We start from the raw sequence: 24,631 nt of genomic DNA, 5'->3' as shown, positions 1-24,631 counted from the left end.
TTTGGAGACAAAAAAATCTTTTGATGTTCATGTCATACCCTGCATAACCTTAAATTTGTAATCCTATAAATCAACTGACAGATACGAGACGTTGGGAAAGATCTCAGAGCAGTATCAGTGTTCTGGGGGTTGACGAGCAGGGGCGAAACAACGTATACTTCTAGGGGGGGGTCAATTCCTCACACCCAGAATCAATCAGCACCTTCCCCCCTACCCACACGGAAAGACTAGTTTTATTTATACTCGTTACGGCTGTTTTCGGAAAAACAAACATGCTAATATGGAGGAAGTACCCCCTGGCAAGGCTGTAGCCACGTGGGGAGAAGGGGTGTGCATGATGTGTTTTCAGACTTTATTCCCGAATGGCTTGAATTTCATAAAACATGCATACAAAGCCATATACACAGTTAGCATTAAACTTGTACGACACAAATGTAGTTAAAATGAATAAGATCATTTCTCAAAGGGGAGGGGTCAGCCCTCATTAGAGCCCTCCCCTAAGGCACCACCTTATCAGTCATCAGCCAACTTTTCTGGCACCCTCTCCCCCCCCCCCACCCCACCATGGGTCCTGCCGCCATGTAATTCCAAGTTGGTTGAAGTTATTACAGATTGCAAAGAATCCATGGAACAGCTTATTATATTGACAACCACATCGACAAAATAAATAACAAACCGACACAATTGTTTACTCGGCTTTTCCTGTGATTGTATTTTGTTTTTTCATTTCTTTCTTTTTATAAGAGACCTTTTTCCACTAAAAAAAAGAAGAGACATGATATCAGAAGAAAAGAATGAATGTTTATTTGAAGAAGAAGAAGAAGAAGAAGGGAAGAAAATATTTGCCAGTTTCTTATTTCCATGCATGACATCTGCTTGAAGAACTTTTCATACAAAGTTACAATCCCAAAAAATCATCAGAATTACCCTCTTAAAAATGTAAACACACACAAAAACATGCACACAAAAAATAGGAAATTTATACTAAAAAATACACTGATGGGCAATAAACCCAATTAGGTGGGCACTGTATAGTGTTCCTAAAGTGACTTTTTATTCTTCACCTGTATGAACAAGCCACATCAATAAGGGAAGAATTAAAACAATTCATTTACATAGTACATCTGCTCTGCACCCCCACTGTACCCCCATAGGTACAGTAGCAGGTTCTAAGCTTCAAGCCTTTCCATCAGCCAGATCAAAGCCTTTCATGGCTATGATCTGGTCTGTGTCCCTTTTGTACTCCAATCGGTAGTCCACACTGGACTACCATTTCACAGGTTCTGCATCACACCACCCTCCCCCCCCCCTCATACCCCCATAGGCAGAGCTCTCTGGACTACAGCAAAGTATTTCACTTAGACATAAATCCTCTATTCTAATTATGTATATTTAATTTCCACCCCTCATCTGCATCACTCCCCCCCCCCTCATACCCCCATAGGCAGAGCTCTCTGGACTACAGCAAAGTAGTTCAGTTAGACATAAATCCTCTATTCTAATTATGCATATTTAGTTTCCACCCCTCACCTCCCCCACCTCCACCCCCAAAAAATACAAAGTTTTGTAAAGCCATCTGACAGAAATGGTGACTTACTAGTTTTCACTCAGTTTAGTTAATAACAGTAGCAGTAGACCTAAAGCAGCATTATTATGCAATGACAACACCAATACAGCACTGTTACAGTAGTAGGTGCTGGTGTATGAAGAATGAAACAGGTTACAGTAGCCCACACCTATAGTCTCATGCCCCTCCCCCTCCCCTTCCCGACCCTACGGTAAACATACAGCCATCTCTCTGTGGTATATAACCCCCCTAAACGACTGTTCAAGCTAATCTTCAAATTCATATGTTATCTTAATAAAGACATGGCATTTCTATTTACAAAGTGGTAAATTGCACCGAGAATAACTGGCAGCTGAAGAAATGAAAAAAAGGAAAAAAAAAAGCATTCATTGGATTTGGGACAAATTGACACTTCACACTGATTTACAAAAGATTGTAAAAAATAAATCATAGATAAAGACTGATCTTAGTGGCATTAAAAAGCCAAGACAAGGAGCAAAAGAACTAAAAAAAAATATTCAAAAAGGAGAGAAAGATATGAAAATACAACTTGTAAATGTTTGTCTAGTTTGATCTTTTAAACATGACAACTATTTCTTTGTCTTTACCTTTAAATATAATTTAAATGTATTTGCGTTTGTATTTCCGGCAAATGTGCTAGACAATATACAACTGGTAACTAACAATCTAACCTTTGATCCTTCTTTCGGTGTCACTACCAAAGCATGACTGGTCCTCACCGGGACATGTCAACTGTCTATTTTGACATTAATAAGAATCTGTTTGTTAACATGAATGGTAAAACTTATTTTCCAAAACTTAACAAAACTTAAACAAATATTAACAGTTGCACAACTTTTATTCATGTTTTAACACTGGTTCGTGTATAAATTCCATTTTTTGGCTTTTCTTCACAATTTTCTTGAAATATCTCCCAGGTTTTGGGATGTATAAAATGAAAAGAGTGAGTGATCCCTTGTTAAACCATGGAAAAGATATTGTGTCTTCTGGGTAGCACTACTGATTGAACGGCTGGATAGAGCAGAACACTTGTTAATCCTGAGTTTACTGGTTCGAGTGCCATTCTTCCAAATTTATTTGCTATTTCCAAATTTGGTCATAGTTACCCATTCGTTTGATTGGGACTTCGGTTATCACAGTGTGGTACCTAAGAGAGATTGAAGTCTATGGACCTTGAGATGTAAAACTGGACCATGTGGTTTTACAAACACTCATGCATGATTCAGAGATTTATAAGTGCAGTTGAGTTTGCAATGTAAGATATAAACAAAAAGGATTTTTGAATTGTTACTGATATCCTTTAACAGTTTACACTGACAGGTTTCCCAAACTAGCAAGGATCCTTTAAATGCTACAGTGTGTAACCACACACTGGTAAAATCTCTGGACTTCAATCTTGTTTTATGTCCTATAGCAAATAGATTAAGAACAGCCCTAACACAGAATATAAACTGTAGCTCCATACTCCAGATCTCTAATTGGTATTAACATCATGAAGTACACTATAACTATCGATCCCTCTCTGAATCTCCAAGAAAACACATAATCTGTCTAGCACTACTGCATTGTTATTCTGCTAGACGATACAGCCAAGAACGAACACCCGGAAAGAAAAGAAGACACAGGTTCCCCAGAACTGATACTGGTTTGGGGATTTACGTAATACCAGTTGGCAGGTCAGGTATATAGCTGATGAAAGTGTGCATAAGTAAGGTGAAGACAGGTAAAGAGAGGAGTTAAGTAAAAATACAAACCTAATTTTCTAACTAAAAAGTGCACTAAATCCTTTAACTTCTTTCAAACTGATGTTCTTACATACAATACAAAAGAGTTCTAAGAATGATAAACTTTTGAGTTTTTGAGTTCATCTATAAAAACGTGAGTACAAATGCATTGACAGTCTTACTCACAAATGATGTAACATCATCCAATCAGTCCATCCCTGAAGAAGATGATCCTGCTAGGAACGATATCTGAGGCCCTCTATTGTTTGTATACTATACTGTCTAAATTAAAACAATATCAGCAAATCAGTCTCTTTGTTTTCACATCAAACATTCCATACATATCTTAAATATTGGTTTGAGCTCCAAAATTGAGGAACAAACTCAACCCTCCTTCCGACTTTCTTGTTCTGAAGGCCTTACGAGACATTTCAGGTTCTTGTCTCCAGGATATTAAACATTGATGAGCTCTCTCACCAGCATTACAACTGTCAAGAAATTAGCAGGTTAAACTTTATGTCATGAAAATGGGACTGAGGGTTGGAAAGTACATCTACCTTGTTCAACATGTTGTAAATGCCAAGTGGCAGTTAGAATCGCATCAAACTTGAAATCAAAAAGAACTTTGACTGCGAGGTGACACCATCTTTAACATAGACTTAGAGCAGGAGATAACACGAATACGATGCTAAATATTTTACTTGTTCATTATTCATTGATCAACCAGGCACTTAAACAGAGCACAGATTCTGTGCAGACCTTGTTCTATCCGTCAATTTTTAAAAATCCCAAAAAACTCCAACTTCACATTGAAGTTGCTGGATCAGACTCAGCATTTGTTTATGTCATGTTGCTCCTTATGGACCTTAGAAGAAAACAATTTGGGGAGATTTGTTTAGAAATTAAAGGAAAAATAATTCATAAATAAATGATATTTAAAGTGACTTTTGCATTAAATTTGCCCTGATCTTGCAAGGCTATTGGGTCAAATTATCAGCAAAACTCCAAAGAAGCCCTCCGGCCACACCCAACATCCACACCTTTAAATGATGCAGAATCATTTACAAGGCCCAGTTCCACTATGAAACCAAACTTAGGAGAACCAAATATAAACTAAATTATTACAGATTACCGGCAGTTAAGTTTGAGATGCGAGCTACTATTAATAATTTATTCATCAAGATTTATTCATCTGTTGAAAGGAATAATTGGGTTTAACTTGAAGTTAACTTTTGCATGCTAAACACACACACACGTACGCCTCTTTGGTGAAAGCAATGGGGTTAAAAATAAATGGCAATCTGTGTTATTTGAGGGCAAAAAATATCTCTTTTCAAACATCAACTCCTTCCACTTGCATAGTCCATTTGGTTAACATTACACCTTGGACAACCTCTTGTAACATATATGACAATATATATTCAGTACTGTTTATTTTCAATAGGATATATATTACTGATTCCAAGCAAATCAGGGTTGCCCAGTTTGCCGTTTTAAACCCCCAAGATGACAAATTTGAAATCTTTTCAAATTTCCTTGTCCAAACCATTTCATGCTCTTCAGTCTGACACAAGGCTGCATATACGTAGGTCCTACGCATCAGTAAAAACAATTGGCAAATATTTCAACTTTCACTCCCTATTATTCAGCTAAGGTAATTCAATTGCAACAAACTTGGGAACCAAACAATTCATACCCACATACAGGTTCAATTGTCATAAATAAAGAAATTTGTATTTGGCACTTTTTTCACCAAATTTGGCTGCCAGTTTGGCTGGATATGTCACAGAAAAAATTGGTAACATTGAATCAAAATTCATTTGCAACCAGATAATTATTTCCCTTTGAAACTGGTTCGACCACTCAATATATGGAACTGATTTACAATACACCATTACCAAAATGATTTCACCAATGAAATTTTTTACATACTAAACTTGATTCAGCCAACCATAGATCTCCTTACAAAGTTCATACATCCAATCACATATCTCGGACTTTGAATTTGATTTATCCAATCAAACATCTCTGCTTTCTGCTGACAAGTTAAAAATACCTTCACATGAGACTTTACTATAAATTGCAAACTGTACAGTTGTAAAATGTATTGTGGTATAAATGATACCACAAATTGAGGGACTGAACCTTGACCCCAGTAGTTACCTCCCATTACCAAAGTTTGATACGTGGCCCGCCCGGAGAGGAGATAAGAAATGCAACATTGCGGCAGTTTTGATTAGTCTGATCTACTTCCTGTTTTGGGCTTTTAAAGCGAGCGAAGAGAAGTAATCCTTAATTTCAGTGTGGGCGGATTTTATGGGCAAGTATAAAAGCATACCGAATCGGGGAGAGTTTGAAGCCAGTGATACATGTGTGAATAAAGTCATGAATCTACGGACGTTGAAATAAGTGAAGATTTTCAAAATTAGTACAATTGACTTTACACATTATTAGTTAAATTATTAATTAGTACCTTTCTGCTATCAGAAGCAATGTCCATGCAAATTAATACCCTCTTAATGCATTTTACAGACTATACAAAAGTCATTTTTTTTCATATAACGATGTAAAAGTCTGTACCCAGCATCTATGACAGCAGTCTCGCTGTTTCCGTACATGGGTAAAATAGTTCACAACTGGCCTTAGCACAGGACAGGCTTGCTGGAAAAAGTTTGTTTATATCTCGTTCATAGCAGACTGCAAGCCCTCCTCTTCTTCTTGGCGTTCTTAGGTGGATAGAGAACCACTCGGATGGCCTCCTCGAAGACGTTCTTGAGCCCTTTTTGCGTTAAAGCCGAGCATTCCAGATATTTCACTGCACTGACATCTTTCGCCATTTGCAATCCCTGAGAGAGGAATGGAAAACATAAAAACTTGTTAAAAAGAAATTGGGGGGAGTTCTTGCTCCTATTGTAACAACCCTTGTTTTAGATATAACCAAGTCTGAGACATTTAAAGTGAAAAGGAAAAACCCAGAAACACATTGTTGTATCTCCAATCTTTATAGTAATTTTAAACCTTTTTTAATTGTAAGTTTTGTTTGAGAGGGGGGGGGGGGTTGCTCCTATTGTTACAACTCTTCCTTAAGATGTAACCAAGTCTGAGGCATGGAAAGTGCAAATTTAAAGTGAAAGAAAAAACCCCAGAAACACATTGTTGCATCTCCAATCTTTATAGTAATTTTAAATCTTTTTAATTGTTATTTTTATGGGGGGGGGGTGCTCCTATTATTACAACCCTTCTTTAAGATGTTACCAACTTTGGGACATCGAAAATGCCAATTTTAAGTAAAAAGGAAAAACCCCAGAAACACATTGTTGTATCTCCAATCTTTGTAATATTCATCGTTGAGATATAAAATTTTGAAATTTACTCTTTTTTGTATGGACGAGAAATTGTTGAATAAATATGTACAGGTAAGGCCACAGAGAAAACACACATCAAACTGTGTTTTGGTTTTCATCATTGTCCACTGCTCTATTATCCCTTGAAATCACTCTTTTTGCTTCATTATGCTAAAGTTACTTAGTCAACATTAACTTACACCCTCTCACAAAGATGAATTATTTCATAAAGGTCGCTTCATCTTTCAATCATCACTAGTCATCTTTTATTGCTAAAATTTGTTCATTCCGGTGTCCAGTAAGATTTTAACCCACCATACTAATCACTGACAAAGGAAAGCTTGGCAATTAGACAGTCAAAGTCTCTGTTAGCGAGAGACAACTGGACGTTGGCGACGGAAGAAGCTTGTTTAAAATTAGAACTGGTAAATTTATACTTTTTGTTTAATTAAAACAAATACTATTTTTACGAGAGAAAGTCATGAAGCCAATCGACCAACCTGAGCATAATTGATGGGCTGAAGGTTCCTCATTGAAAGCTTCTCCCGGGTGTTAGGGTCCTCTCGGAGATCGAGTTTTGTTCCTATGATGATGATCGGAGACGTCGGGCAGTGGTGTTTCACCTCTGGTATCCACTGAAGAGAACAAAAAGAAACAAATAGACAAAATCAAGGAGAGAAACAAACAACTGTAAACAATCGTTGTGGAAGTTGTAATTTTAAAGTACTCCTAAGGGACCCTATAACCGAATTTGAAAAAAGCAAAGAAATGATTGGCTAGATAATAGAACTTGAACCAAAGACCCTCAAAATTACAAGTCCGGTGTTCTGACAACTGAGCTACTGTATTTTACCCTTACTTGATTGGCAATGCCTTTATATGACAGTTCAAGCCACAAGAGCCTTGCATATCACGTAACCAGGTATCAAAACTTTCTTCGCTCATTTCAAATCCATTGAAATTTTGCAAAGAATCCATGGAGCATTCCATTATTGCCAGCATTGATTTTTAAATGGTTTGTCTGAGACAGATTAACTTCTTGTACAGTATAGATATTAAGTGGAAAAAATTAATGAAATAATATATATACTAAATTTATTTCACCAAGACTTGTTGCCTTGTGCCCAAATGAATTCCTAACTTGTCTGATTAGGATGACAAGTCTCTTTACCATAAAATTCATTCACTCCATCAAACTGTGTCATTTATACCCTAATCTTGTACTGAAAGAATTACAGCAAATTATGACATAAAATTGCCTGGAAGATTAAACATCAAATTTGAAAGAGCAGTGGACGATTTTGGCTAGAACATGATATGTATCCAAATGCCATCGCTATGTCAAATTTGTCATTCAAGGGATGTGGGCCAGCCTGCGGTGGTTAAAGCTGAATCTCTATGTAGTGCAGTTTGAGAAGTCTTCCCTCAGCAAAAAATAAAATTCAAAAACATCAAATGGTGTATTGTCAGGCATATTTTGACAATACTTTAAGGTCCATAATTAGGTCAAGACCCAAGGTTGTGCTCAAAAGATTTTCTTGTGTGAGCTTGATGACCCCCTAATATACACTATATTACTGTATCAATGAAATAGATCAAATATTACTCGTCTCATAGAGCCGTTCTTTGCAAATTTGAATCCCTCGCAACGAATCACAGCAAATATGTTTCAAACTAATTATATACTGTAATGGCAAGAAAGGAGAGGAAGTCGATCACCACAATTCACATCTCCTTTACATATATGCGTACTGTAACACAAAGGTTCCGTTTATATTGTTAAGTTTAATGTTTGAGATGCACATCCTTTACTGTACACAATGTGTGATTGTCAATGATACCTATTCAACCCTGACATTGTCAGTTCAAATAGAACAGGTCTGTAGTACAATACCGTACATACTTGCATAAAAAGAAAATATCAACTATTGAATCCCAAACATCGTACACTCCCAATAAAAATGTATTTAATTAATCACACATGGACTTTGTTCCATGTTGATAAGTAAGAAAAGAATGCAGTCATCTATTTCCTGATAGAATCATCATATTAAATACGACGGATCGCCCCGTTATGTTATTTACTATAGGAGGAGGCATACAGTCCGTCTATATATGTAACCATTAAACAAACAGCAAGGCTTCTTGCACAATACTAAAATAAGTTTGCCAATAACAACAAACAGTCTGTTTGGCATGGCCATTTATTGTCCAATGTAAATAAACATGTTCTGCACAAAGCACTGAAACAATGCAGTCCTCCATGGAGGTAATGTCAGATTGAAGAGAGGGGGCCACCACGTACAGTGAGATGGTACGGTTTACTCCTCGGGACAAGACTTACTTTTGCTCTGACATTTTCGTAAGACACCGGGCTGACGATGGAGAAACAGACCAGAAATACATCCTACAAAAAAGAAGAAAAGGTAAAGAATATTAGGAAATAAAAATGATGAACTCAAAGCAGAAAAACCACTACAAATTAAATCTTTTAATGGCATTTTGTTCAACATGTGCCTTTTCATATGAACGGTAAGAAAGATCTCTTTTATCTGCCACTGCATGTGCTACAGTACAGTGTAGTACTGAATTGAGCATAAAATACAAACTTGTAATGAGGAAACAAATGAAACACCAAAACAGAATTCACATCAAAACATCAAAACATTTTGACAAAGATCAAAACATCAAAACAAGCATCAAAACATTTGACACCTTCTCCAAAAACTACTGTCATGAAAGTTGATCTTCCTGCACATTCTGACAAGTGAAGCAAAATCTCGAAAAGATAATGAGCATCAAAATATTCCATTACTCTCTGCTTCAAATTTAGGACCCTTCACCTCCGCCTAGTTAAATACTACACACTACACACTTGAATAGGTGATTGAAAACTACAGAAATAAGACAACTGCAAATTCAGGCACCCTCTGTAATTATTATGAGGTTCCATTAAATGTTTCTTCAGGTATGAAATATCGGCGTAATAATAATACATCATTTCAATGGACTCACCTTTGACATAGATATGAAGCTAGACATGAAGTCTGAATAACAAGTCAAGCGAATCCTTACATACAGTAGGGAATCAGAATTTTAGAGAGCTGATTTCTCGGTAGTATCGGTACAAGTGAAACAGTACGGTACGTACCAATGTGACGCATACAATAGAGTGGGTATCACTGTAACAATGTGCTTTGTACAATTGTTGTAATTAGTTACATTATAACAGATTTTGCTCATGAATATTCAAATATATCACTAGCATCTACTGTACAGTATGGTTTTGTAAACACTCTTTGAAAAAAGTTTTGTGTTGCGCTCTAAGCAGAGTGGATGGCACATTAACATTTTCCCCTTCATTACCATTGATGCCTTTGTACTAGTTCATTGAGGTATATGTGTACAGTAGAGCTATGTTCTGTACTCTCCACTATGTCTCTTATAGTGTGGTATTTTGTTTCCTCAGACTACAGTATGTTTACATTCCTAGACCCAGACATGAAGCACTGTACCCAACCAAGTAGGAATTATGAAAATGGTAAACATTTGTAAAATCTCATGCTCCACTCTTTCTCAAGTTAATGTTATTCATGCAGAAAGAGGGCTCCACACTGTACAATGATGAGGGCCATTGGGATGGTACTTAAGTACTTTAATTGTTTTATCATTTGAAAACAAATAAGAGTCTTAATTTGTAAATAAGTTCACAATGATGACCTGGCTGTTCAATACCAATATATGCACCCGAAAAAGAAGAAAATAGAAAACAAACACAATCCTGATGGACCTAATGTAGTGTTTATATGCAATGTGAAAGTCACATACCTGTACTGTTAGTCAATGTAAATAACAACCAAATATGGGCATGCTATGAATATTTATTGATAATGACAATTAAAATGTGTACACACAGTACTGTATGCAATCATTCTGGTGATGTACTAGCACTAATTCTACATTCTAATCTAGTATAGATAGTTGAATGAACATAACAGCAAAGTATTGTCACTGGTGCAGGATAGATAAAAAGACTACTGTACTGTATAAAATGGGAAGATATTTTATATACTGTGAAGTATTGTACATACTGTACATGCAAATTGTACCATTGTCTTAACAGTGAATCAATCAGTAGCTATTCTATAGCGTGGTATTGTAGTTCAAGCTGAACTAGATCTACAGAAAGGAATGTAACAAGACTCAATGACAAGACCGACAGACAGCATGACAGACAGACAGACAGTATGGAATACAGTATATATAGAGGTCAATACCACTGTGTAGTAAGGTGTACTCTTAAATTAAATTATGTACTGTTTATACTAAGTCTGTAGTTGCCATACTGCGATGCTCCACTGAAAAAAGAAAAATGGGAGTAAAGTAGCTCTCTTTATGTTCATTTTTTATAAAATTTTCCAAGTTTATAAAATGTTTCCAATATTCAAATTATCTATCCAATATCAATGTAATCTGTTTAAACTTGACTTAAGTGTTCTTCCATTTTGAATAATAAAGGTAAAAAGTCAAAACTTTTCAACTGGCCCCATTTGCTATACATTTCTATAAATGTGGTGTTGATACTTATAAAGTATCTCGGCAATGGAACATTCATGAGTGAATCAATTCTTACTCATACAGTAATCTTCAATCATTGGAAAATATCAAGGAGGGTGGGGTGTCTTAAATTTAATCAAGTAAAATATTTGAGAGATATTCCATCAGTTTGGTAAAATATTTCACCAAATGCAAGGAGCTTCTTCAAAAGACCGCAGTCACTTAGTAAAATTGAGTCATCTTTACCAATATCAGGAATGACTGAAGTTAAGAAACGTTATTTGAAACCCTTCGAAACGAATCATCTCAGAAATACACCTAAACACCCCTTAAGTGTGGATCATACTCAACTAAGCAGTTCAAAAGGCTTTAAAAGGCCCTTCTCCTTCCTTTTTGGATAAAGCTTGAAAGAGAAACATGTTTTGTTTTGTTTTTCCGTACTCGGTCTAAACAGACGACAAAAGAAATCAAAACCACTACGCTCATTTGCTCTCTGTGACCATTTTGTTGTTGAATATATAATATATAATGTATCATAATAACACGCCCCATATTGTAGTATATTTGGAGGCTTAAGTGTGTGAAGGTCTACAGTAGAGAGATACAATAAAGCCTAGCTTTAAAACAACCTTCAATGGTTTTGACATCAACAGAGTTGTTCAATAACATAATCTATGGCTCGGCTCACAGGTTTTGTCACATATTTTGGGACCTCGACTTGAGAACGAAAACTGAATGATTGTAAAGCTTAAATGGATGCAATTATAGTTTCTTGCTCACCACAGACAGACCAAATAAGAAAACTTCTTTTCTTTTTCCTTTTTTTAATTACCTCTGTAATTATTTGCTAGAAAATGTGAATTGACAGAAAACTAAACGACTTGCAACTTGAGTTTAACAGAAACTCATAAACACACTTGAAGAAAGGGAATAACACTTTTGGTGTTTACATATTATATGGGTTTAAAATATTTTATGGTACTTTATTGGTCTACTTGTTATTTACACCTGTATGGCTTCATGGTTGCCACACCCAAAACTCTGTGCTCATTGGCTATACTGTAGTAGTACTGTGATATATAAAGGCTAGTATACATACAGGAAGAAGACTGTACACATACTGAAATGGATTAAAAGCCATACTACTGTACAGTGCAATATATACTGTACATACTGGAACCTATGTATTAATTTTAACTATGTGATGTTAATGATAATAAATGAGACATATATATCGCCAAATCAGTAGACAAAAGTGACTGCTCAAGGCGCCTTATCATTGTTTGATTTGTACATTGAAGACAGTCCTCAATTGGAGCTAATCCCTTGAATGTACTTGGTCCCATGCAAGTATTTAACATAAAGATGATTTACTATCAGCACACTATTTCTACCAAACACAGGACTGAAGATACACATAGCCCTTCTGCAGTTATAACTTGAATAAAAATAGGCTGTCTTTCTTAGCTGCCTGCCAAAAACTACAATAAGGACAACTGGAATTTATATTGTATATGCAGAGAGATATTAATTTCAAATTCCAAATTACTGTAAGTGCAAAATCCTATCAGGCACAGGAGAGAGGGATTTTCCACCGTTGAAATAAGTCAAGTTTATTGAATTCCATTTAGACTTAATAAAACGCCCCAAATTGAGACTTACTGTAGTACAAATCATCCATCCTGGTTACACAATTAAATCACCCTCTCTTTACCCTCACCAGCCATCAAACAAAGAATGGCACATACTTTTTAACAGATATTCTTTGCCCTGATGATAAAATCCTGTCCACCATCACCTACTAGCATGTACTGTTTGCCTTAGGCCCATTGATGCATTTAATATTTCTAAATGTAACTGTTAATCCAAATTCCAAACAGTTGACATGAGGCCCAGTATTCAATCAATACTGTACAATTTGCTATTGACAAATTTGTAACTCTGCACAGCACACATATTACAAGGCATAAATTTGTCAAACACTTCTCTTCTTAATCCAAGCTGAATCACCGTACACTTATGTCAACAGAATTGACCGAAATATTTATTTTAACTACAATTGTGTCGTCCGTCCAAGGGGTAAGAGTAGGAATGCAGAAAGACAAATATTTGACCGTTATGATTATAATATTTGATTTCTAAAGACATTTAATAATCTGTATTGACTGAAGGGAGTTCTGAACAAGCAAAGGATCAAATAACGGAGAGGTAGGACCTCTTATTAATAAACTGGACCTCTGCCTTTCATAGTTGCTTCCAAAACTTTAGACAGGAAAAAAACAAAAATTACAGTACTGTGTACATGTGAAGTGTTGCTCTGTATGAAAGTACCAATACAATACTATACAGGTTCAGAAGTTCACATATATATGTACAGTATAGCTTACAGAACTTCCCAGTTCCCACTAAACAGATCCAAGACAAAAAGGATGATAAACAATGGTGAATAGACTAAATCTCTGTTTGACAATGGGCAACTATTGACTGATTGATGACACATTGGATGTACGTGTTGAATTCTGAAAATTGAACAACTCTCGATATACTGTACTAGTATTCACCGCACGTGGTAACTCACCACATTTCCATACAGTTTTATGAATAGTACTTGACACAGTCTATGAAAGAATCCATTATCCAGCAAAGCAGCCAGAACAGGTACAGATATGAACAACACTTGAGTAAATGTTACATGGCTCCAACAAAAATGTAATTAAATTTGTCATTTTTATGACAAAGTAAAGTATGTATTGTAATAAATTATACGAAGATCTTGTCAAGAAACAAGTTAGTATTCATCTACACATTTGTGTAGCAACTTGGCAGTCTTATTCTGGAGTGCTAGCTCAGTGGTTAACGCTGGTGCCTTTCAATCATAAGGTCCCGGGTTAGAGTCACTCCAAGATTACTGTATGTCGTCCAGTTACAGAGTTGTTGACAATTGACAATTCACGTCTTTGATAAGCCAATGATGGCTTCTTCGTCAGTTCCTGCTTGCAGGAGGAACTAATATGTACATACAAACATACATTCTGTATACTGTACTGTACGTTTATCATTTTGCTATTAGCGGTGCCTGAAGGTACCCTGGCACAGGTTTGAGATGGGGCGGGAGGGGAGGGGGATGGGTGTCCGAGCAGCAGGGCAATGTTTTGTGGTGTTGAACGTGACACCTATGGCACCAAGACCTGGCATTATTCTGAAAATCATTAATCAGTAACCCCTCTTTCCACCTTCCCTCCAGCTCAACCCCTCCCCCCCCCCCCCCTTCCAGGCCTTGACCAGAGCAGTCCAATCATGTTTATGGTGTTATACATATCAACTATCCCAGACTCATAGTTTGGTAGAACTGAATATACTGCGGTGACTACTGTGGAGTGTCCATATCTCACACATGTATGGCTAATGAATTTAATTACATAGATCTGTACATAGGCAGGCTCAGTACAGCAAAGTACTTCAGGATACACCTCGCCTGCACGCATATATATACTGTAGTGTGATGCTAGTACTACTGTACTGCCATGTAATTACACAAGTACACTAATACCAGCACAGTACTTCAGGACACACCTCACCTGCATGAACATATACTAGTACTACAACCACAAAATTACATGTACACTTATGTCTACTGTACTGTACATGAATTGTTGGATAATTAAAGGTGTCAATAACTTACTCTATTCTAAGTAGTATATATAGTAAATGCAGAGTACCCCACCACCACCACTGTCACATTCCTTGCTAACTGTTGTTAAATGCTGCAACTTTCTCTCCCTATTCTTGAATTATTATAACAGATCTATTCATTGAAGGGTGATCAAAAATATTCTACACCTGTTTAGTACATATATACTGTAGAAACATTGTGTTTTCATTTAGACATCCCCATGACAACACCAAATGCCTCCCTGCTTTCCTTGCCCTACCTCTCGCCCTACCTCTTGTCCCAACCTCTTGCCCCTACCTCTTGCCCTACCTTTCCCCCCCCCCTATCGCTCCTACTTCTAGCTCCTACCCGCCAGAAAAAAAAAAGGAAAAAAAGAGCAAATGACAATTTGCTGTGCTACAACAAGAATTTATCAGGAAAGTTCATCCTACTAATCTCATTGCCATGCTGCTTTATTCCAAGTATATTCCGACTGTAAAATTGTCACTACTCACACAATACAGGCTCCAGCACATAAGGAAGTTGGTCTATTCATTGGCAATCAGGGCAAGTTATGTGAACGGTTCACGCTTCAACACAACCACGGTGCCCACATCTTGGGATTACCAATATCATCACCGTACAGCCGCATCTGGTACGGTTTGTACACACATTTTCAATATTACTACCCTGCAGCAGTCTCATAGGAATGCACTTGCCGGTCTATTTAAAAAATTAACTATTAAAATGATATATTCCGCAAGACAGCAGCAGGGAGAAAACCGATGGACTTGAAATGCAGTACTGATCATCCAAAGGTGAAAATATAAGAATGAAATTTAGTCATTCTTTGCAGGCAGAAAATATTTTGTTTTGTTTCTGTATACATATCAGTTTTGTAACTATATAACTTTAAAGTAATATCACATAGTTGTTTGAACTGTAGCCTACAGGCATACGCAATATTAGGTAAAAGTAGGGTAGGTGACGACAACTCTGCTGCGTGAGTAGAAAGCTCCAAATCTACTGAGTTACAAATAATTTGTGACTGATATAGATCTTTAACCATGCAATAGCTGCCACAGTAACAGAATAACAACCTACCAGTAAACACAATGAAATGCATAGCTGGAGGCAAAAAACAAATCTTTTTGTTTTTGGCTCATACTAAAGTACTTTAGAACACAAACAATACTGTGGTTCCCCTTTAGTCGAAAGAGACAGTAAATTAGAGAAATTTGATGTCAAAGTTAGCAAATTTTCACTGACCAGAAACATAATGCGTAAAAGCTTAGAACGTACAGGTGACGTCATTCTGCAGAGTGTACCGCAAACACTAAAAACAATAACAATGGACTTTCCATGTACTTCTCTTAAGAAAGTGAACCATTTATTAACTTCACTCTTCCAATAAACATGCAGCTACAAGAGAAATAAATGGTTGTCAGAATTGTTCACACATTTGTCAACTAATTTTGGGAAGCAATTCTTCAATTTAAAGTAAATTATGGTTAAAAAACTGCCTAAATGTCAGGTCATATTTCAAAAGATTCGCTGCTATTATACTGTGCCGTACGATATCGAGGTCTTGCCGCAATTGAAATGCCTACCTTGTGAAATATTTTGACATCTCAGGTATTTCTTCATTTTGTGGTTGCAATTAATCGTGTTTGCAGTTAGTTTCCAGTCAGGGATGTAATATTAATCGATTCCACAAAATATCAAGCTTTGGGTATGTATGTCTCAGTCTCGCTGCCATAATGTAAGGCTTTCAGAAAGTCACAACTCCACAAAAGCAGATACAAAAGCAAAGGAAACACCACAGTAAAAAAACACCTGATATCTAGTTGAATTGAATTGAGAATAGAAATTAATATCTTAGGTTGAACTTTGCACTGACTTATTAAACAATTACATAGTTATACTGAGTCCATGGCAACAAAAAGTATCGAGCAGGGGGAGGGGTGGTGGGATGGGAGTGTGGGGTGGGAGGACAAATATTAATGTGGCAGGTCACAGTGAGAGTTTGCATTCAGTCAAAGTGCTGTAACACACAACTGTGCATCTACAGTACACCTGTGACAAGAAAGACATTTATATACTGTAGGTGGCAAATAAAAGATCAGAAAACTTTTGTTTTGTTCTGACAGAATATTATTTTCGATTACACCCTACAAACAAACGCCCTTGTTTAGACTTGGCCTACATATTTCATCCTTTCCTTATTTAGGGTTTTGGTAACCTATTTGCAGGCTGCAGGAAATTTGCTTGTGTCCTGCACGGGGCCTGGCGTGCCACACGGTGCCCACCTGTGTTGTTGAACTTTAACTACACCCTTGTCAATCCAACATACTGTCACTGTAGCTATTCCTGTATAGGATTACTGTGGTTTACTTCTGAGTTCTGACCTCTGTTATCTCTTACTTATTACAAGCTTATCTGCAAATTTACACATTTAATACTACAGGTTGTAAAATCTCTTGCATAATCTGACTCAATGGAACACAATAAAATTGAAATTACCAGTGATTTCACAATTATCAAAGTTCAATGGCTATAAGAGTACTAAGAGGATATGATATGAACTTATGAAATAACAAAAACATAGGTCTATCACTTCTTGTCGGAAAGCTTGTATACTGTAACAAAAACAGGAAGTAAAAAATAAACACGTCCCTATATTAAATGAAAAATAAACTTACAATTGTAGCTTATACGATAACAACCCACTGATTGAGCACTGTAGAACAGCCAACAGATATCCAATGCTATATATACAGTATGTTACCTGCTATAAACACGTCCCTATATCAGATGAAATAAACTTACATTTGTGGCTTATATCATAACAACCCACTGACTGAGCACTGTAGAACAAGCCAACAGATATCCAATGCTTGTTACGTGCCATAAACACGTCCCTATATCAGATGAAAAATAAACTTACAATTGTAGCTTATATCATAACAACCCATTGACTGAGCATTGCAGAACAGCCAACAGATATCCAATCACTATATTTTAACTGCCATAAACAGATGTTTTATCCCCCTAAGAAGAGTCATTGCTTTCAAATACTGTACTACCTAGTACCTACTGTACAGTAAGAAAAAAATATTCAATCTGTAGGTGTCACTGAGTTATTATGAAAACATTTAAAGCAGATTAAAAAAGATATTGCTAGGATCGAAACTTCAAGCACGCTAGTTTCTTAGATGTTGACTACCACCATAAGAGATTTTTTTAGATGCTAGATTGTTAAACTTCAATCCTCCTCAAAGTTTGGGAATGTCAGGGCGAGAAAGAACCACTATGGAAGCACTTATCTTGTTGACTTCTGGCATTCTTAGCAAACTTTAAAATTTTGGGATAATATTGTTGACCTTATAACTCTACTTCACTCTTCCACCACCTGTAGAGTTACACCTAATGCTCAGCTTATAACCCGAGGGGGATTTCCACCTTCCCTACATGTTCACTTGTAAGGCAAGCCAGCCCATCTGTGGACGTTTATCGGTGAGCCTACATGGCATACCCTAATGTATCAATCTACCGTAACATGTCTATAGATAGAGGGAGAGAGAGGAAGAAACAAATACCTGCCAAGCAGAGTACTTGTAATAACCTGCTGAGTAAGGGCAATCCAGCAAATTTGAGAGGATGTGGTTCACAATACTTATGCTTTATTCAATGAACAGTGTGAGGCTATTAAATTTGTGTGTTAGATTTCAAACTTTTACACACAATATCAATGGATTTTCATTCAAAACTACTGTACGTTTACTTACATCCCTTGATATGGATGAGTTATCGCAGAGTTTGCGGAAACAATCATGTACACGGTATTACGGTTAACTTAAACACCTGGACGATAAACCAATTACCAAGCAAGCAAAATACGAAGTGTCAAACCCCAAATATACTAGGCAAATGCTTATTCAGCTCTCCTCAATTATTTATACCTTTGACTCACTGATAAATTGTGTATCTCATCAAATGTCTGGAAAGAATTTGGATGATTCAGAGAATGAATAGGAAAAATAAACGCTCCACAAAGAACAAGCAAAACACGACAAACTGCGGAACATTTATAAACACTACTTGCTACCTGGCACACACCTCTTTGCTATGTTTATGTATGACCAGTTTTCTTAAAGGCTTGACGATATTGTTGCATGTTAATAAATACCCAGTGACTCAACTCCTTGGAAAAACATTAATTCCAGCTTTCCTACACGTAGAGATTTTTTACACTTCTGTAAATAATTGAACTATGTTCTCTCTCCAAATTTAAATCTCAGATTTTTTCCAAACTTTTCTTTAAACAGAATCTTTATTCAGGGCTCTGGACATTGGATCAACATTCAGTGAAACCAGGACTTTTAGTAACCCCCTAGAAACCCCCGCACTTTAACTGGAATGATACAAACAAATTACTACAGAGCCGAGAGTTGTAGCTAATCACATCAGGGTTTAGGGTCAAAGTTGAATCATTACCACTAATTTCCTGACACAATTCAATTTACTATCCAGGGAGTAATTTAGTCTTCAAATTTTGCGAAGCAGTTTTGAAAGCTCTGAATTTGTCTTCTACAAAATACTACAGTTCCTGTGTCAAAAACAAAATTTCTTTCATCTTTAAACTTGTACATGTATAGCATTTTGCAATGCGATACTAGTGCATTATTCCCGGCTATCTCTGGGGAGTGGGGGTGTGGGATATAGCAAACTAGTCGAGTCCAGTCAAGATTTTTTACTTGGATTACTGTTGTATTGTACTCTCAGTCTATGTATAGACTGACAGAGATCTACACTAATTGTTGAACACATTTAATCACTTTGATGTACAATTATGGATTTTCTCTTTCTTAATCGAAGCTAGCTTTCGTCAAGGTTTTCTCAGGCCAATCGTCAGGCTTCCTACTCTTTCTGTTTTTACTCATGAAACCAAATTTCCCGGGTAATGACACCAGTCATTGGAACTGTTTTTCCCTGTAAATGTTCCAGGCCAGGCTGTGATCATGAGCCAGCCATTGCCGAATGAGTATACAATCCGTTAAACAAGCGTTTGGTATTGTTAAGGAGGGAAGTTAAGAAAACAATCATCATACAGACTCAGCAGAGACTAAATTAAAACCTGCCTATTAAGTATGATATAGTCATCGACATAGTTTTCGGTAAAACTGTCTTCCTCTTCGAGATATAAAACAATGTGCAACATGAAAATACGATTATCCTTGTGGCAATCGCTATCAAAACATGATAAATGAAGTCACAGCTGTCAAAAGACATTAAGCAGGTGTTGTTATTTTTAAGGAGGGAAGTTAAGAAAAAAGTCGTCTTACAGACTCAGCAGAGACTGAATCAAAGCCTGCCTATAAGGTATGATATAGTCACCGACATAGTTTTCGGTACTGTCTTCCTCCTCGAGATATAAAACAATGTGCAACATGAAATATAGATTATCTTCATGGCAATTGCTATCAAAACATGATAAATGAATTCACAGCTGTCAAATGACATTAATAAGCAGGCGTTGTTATTTTTAAGGCAGGAAGTTAAGAAAAAGTCGTCGTACGGACTCAGCAGAGACTGAATCAAAGCCTGCCTATTAAGTATGATAAAGTCACCGACATAGATTTCGGTAACACGCTCTTCCTCCTCGAGAAATAAAACAATGTGCAACATAAAATTAAGATTATCTTTGTGGCAATTGCTATCAAAACATTATAAATGAAGTCACAGCTGTCAAATGACATTAAGCTGGCTTTGTTATTTTTAAGGCGGGAAGTTAAGAGAAAGCCGTCGTACGGACTCAGCAGAGACTGAATCAAAGCCTGCGGCACCTATCAAGTACAATATAGTCATCGACATAGATTTCGGTAACACTGTCTTCCTCCTCGAGAAATAAAACAATGTGCAACATGAAATTAACATTATCTTCGTGGCAATTGCTATCAAAACATTACAACTGAAGTCACAGCTGTGAAATGACATTAAGCGAACACAATTGAACTTTGGACAGGTAACAATGTTTTTATCCAGAATAACATGTGACTTATCACAAAACATTCATGACATTCTATTACTCCACTTTGGTCATGTGAAATCAATTGATCAAACTGAATAGTTTGCAAAAGGGTAAATTATAAACAAACGGAAGAAAATTTGCAGTAATTTACAGATATTTTTTAATATTTTTCCATCGCTGCAAATGAATAATATGTGACTCTCACAAAACATTCATGAAATCATGACACTCTATAATTCCATTTCTGTCATGTGAAATCAATTGCACAAAATGAATATTTTTTCAACAGGGTATAATTAATAAACAAAATGAAGAAATATTAGCAGTAATTTGCTAATTGTTTTATTTTTCATTTTTTTTTCACCACTGCAGATGAAATAATGCCGGTGATACTTGAGAGCACCACATGATCCAACTTTAATCTGCTTTCACAAACTTTTAGCTACATGGTGATGTTTAATGATAGAATTGAATACTAACAATGTGAATAGCGAACATGCAATGCAAAGCAAAGATTCTAAAGGAAATATGGCAGAATTTGGATACCATGTACAAAAGAAGAAAAATTTGTATAAAATCACACAGATGATGGAAAGCCACAAAGAGGGTAGCGAGAGGCTGAGTAGAAGGGAGTGGTGAGGAAGCAGAGGGGAAGTAAATTCAAGTTTTGTTTCATACAGTTCATAGAATCACTGTGTTTTCTTTCCAAAATAAATACAAATGATAAATTAATCATATAATGACTACTAAAATATATTAATTAATCAAATAAATTGCAAATGATACAACGAGCTGTTTGTTCAATGTTACAATTACTTTTGCTAACTACTGTAAATTTGCCAACTGTCTTGGATTGGTCATAGGCTAGCATCGCCTCTGTTAAGTAGAATTGAAAAACAATGGTGGACTAACGGAGATATCTAACTAAACACTTTAAAATGTTGACGGTCTTGCAGCTTGCATTGTTATGAGTTTATATATCAGGTTGTTTTTTTCTTGAATACTTACTGCTTTTCTTTTTCTATGTCATTTTTTAACAGAAGAAGAAAGGTCCTCCATCCCCACTCCACCCCCCCCCCCTTACCACCCTCCTCTACCCAATTTGCAAAATCATGGATCAGCAAAGTACTAAAGTAGGTACAGTAGGCAACATGTAACACATTTCAATGAACAAAGAAATATACATGTACTTAAGCACAAAAATTTGTGATGAAAGGAATCCATGAGATATATTTCAAATCACAGATTCAAATGAATCAAGCTGCATTAAAGCGTGAAACAAGCATTTAACTGGAAAAATTGAGGGGCCACATCTACAAGCAGCACAAGAAGATGGATTAAGCCAGAGAGAGATTGACAGATAGAGGCAGCAGATGGGTTAATAACTCACTGTTTGAGGATAAGATAAAGGGCGTAATCTGTCATAATCTTCTTGCCCTGCTGTGTCCCACAGACCTAAGTTGACAGGTTTACTGTCAACCATTACATTGGCTGAATAATTATCAAAGCTGGGTGTTGCAAAGAAAAAAGGAAAAATAAAATAAAATAAACCAATTGTGCATGATGAAGAATATATGTACATGAAAATTATAATGAAAAATATTAAAACTTCCAATTGACAATTTGGTGCTGTAGGTTTAGTCCACACAAAAAAAACTAAATAAGCAAAATAATTAACAAAGAAAAAAGAGTAGAAAAAATACCACTGAAAGAAAAAGTAGGCATAAATTGGCCTTAGAAATATTCATGACCAATGATGCTTTCCTTCCATACAAGTATGAATGACAAGGCAGTGTACTGTAGAAGATCTCTGACATTCTGATCAAGCCATATAATCTTCTCATAACTATATGTCATTTGATTATAGACTGATTTGTTAAACCAACATTATTCTGTATTTAATAATTCATTTTAAAAACTAGACATGAGACATGGCAACAAGTTTGAGCTTCTTAGGTTTATTAATTTTCATTAATTCATATTATAGTACCTCCTTCTTGTCTTGCCAAAACATGAACTTTATTGTATTACTGCAACAATTACAGGTATTAAATTACATACTAATTGCCGTGCATTGCACCATTTCTAGCTGCATTAGAAACTGCACGGCGGAAACATTTGCTGTTGAATATACTTACACTGTGGGTATATATTCACCAGGAAAAGCATTTGTAGTGTAACTTATGAGTAGACATGTCTTTCCAACAGCACTGTGGGATAGATTTATGAGAAGAAAAAAACATTAGAATATCTTTCACAAGCAAAATGAATACTATGCCAGCATATGTAGCATAGCAATTATACTATAGGCCTAGCTATTCCAAATATTGATCAAAGTTCTGCGAATATCTCACCAGATCAGGAAGAAATATACATAGGCCTATATCCTTCTGGTGGAATGACAATGATGGAATTAGGATCATATTCAATTGATATCGCTTTTTAATTAAAACATAGGCTACATGCTGCTTGCGGTTTTAAACTACAAGCTGCTAAAGCCAGTTTGTTGGGCTACAGCAATTCAATCCAAATTCAGTGCCAGAGGTAAATCAAGAAACTCCCTGATGCCTTTTAACTAGACTGAAAGATAACACTCCTAAGATTGCTTTATAAAGTTTATTTGACTTGGGTATAGGCCAAAGTTATAGAATACCCCGCCAACACCTAAGTAGAACAAAGATTAACGGATCCCATTATGCTACTGCAAGGGTATTTGAAGACGTATCAGATGCAGACCGTGTAGTCACTCCCGGGAAATCTTTGGACTCTTTAAACTGATTTTTTTTAAATTCAAAAGATTTTGGAAAACTCGACATAGCCACTTGATTTGAGGGGATTGCTCCCTAAAGTAGTCCTAACTTAGGCCTACTTTAATTTGCAATTAGGCTACTTCAGTTAGGCTCAGGCCTAATAAGTAATACGACTCCTAGCTGGCACAAGAGACAGTTGTCATTGTGCAAATCATACAAATGAGACAGCACTAGGATTAGGAAGCCCCAACTTCTGACAAATAACACTTTGTACACTAGGTCCAGCAAGGCAATATATCTTCGGTTGAACCTCAAGTAATGATAAAACGGGTACTAGTTAGGCATTCCATTAGAGCAGAATCCTATTAGCCAAAGTATTACTATTAGTACTACTGGTACTAAAGTACTAACTAAGCTAGCCTAAGTATGACCTAGCCTAACGTTACTGTTGGATAGGTCTAACGTTAGGTCAAGTGACTCAGACGGGGATAAATATTTATGGATAAAGAATAAATTTCTTTCCCGCTGGTCTTAAAAGAATCACTTTAAATTAGTATGAATGAGTTATGAAGATAATCACTTACCCATCCCCAACAACAACACATTTTATTGACTGCATATTTTCGCCGTTTATTTGCAAAGTGAGAAAATATTGTTAGCACGGAGAGTAAATATCGCAATGCATGAAACACAGCTAACTTTAGTGCAGTTAAAAACAATGTTTGTATATCACAATGGTAGTAACTGCAGTGTGCTCTATTCAATTTCTGTGGCTCTATTGTTTACTTTAAAACGGGGTTGAAGCTAGCTGACAAATTGGATGTTCAATGGGACAATACGACCACAAACTGTGTGCTTTGTCACTGTGGCAATAGAATGATGTGGGTTATAACAAACTGGGTCGCATGCGCTGGGTTGGGCATGGTACGCCTTTTCAACCTCACACAAAAATGAAAGTTGTTATTAGCGGGTTATTCTTATTTTA

The 24,631-nt window shown here is 36.3% G+C and overlaps 1 protein-coding gene across 1 annotated transcript; it reads right to left on the bottom strand.

The window, feature by feature from the left end:
* Nucleotides 1–817: 817 nt before the first annotated feature.
* On the bottom strand, nt 818–24,403 carry LOC139960688 (ras-related C3 botulinum toxin substrate 2-like). The gene is made up of 6 exons (XM_071959240.1): nt 24,231–24,403; nt 23,035–23,106; nt 22,287–22,404; nt 9,001–9,063; nt 7,157–7,291; nt 818–6,158 (listed from the first exon to the last, which is right to left on the bottom strand). Exons 1-6 carry the CDS (start codon nt 24,263–24,265, stop codon nt 6,000–6,002), a joined length of 582 nt encoding a protein of 193 aa, XP_071815341.1. The 5' UTR covers nt 24,266–24,403; the 3' UTR covers nt 818–5,999.
* Nucleotides 24,404–24,631: the final 228 nt, after the last annotated feature.

This window comes from Apostichopus japonicus, chromosome 19 (assembly GCF_037975245.1).
Source record: "Apostichopus japonicus isolate 1M-3 chromosome 19, ASM3797524v1, whole genome shotgun sequence".
Lineage (NCBI taxonomy): Eukaryota > Metazoa > Echinodermata > Holothuroidea > Aspidochirotida > Stichopodidae > Apostichopus > Apostichopus japonicus.
Note: the sequence above shows the minus strand (reverse complement) of the source record. Positions and strands in the feature narration are given on the sequence as shown.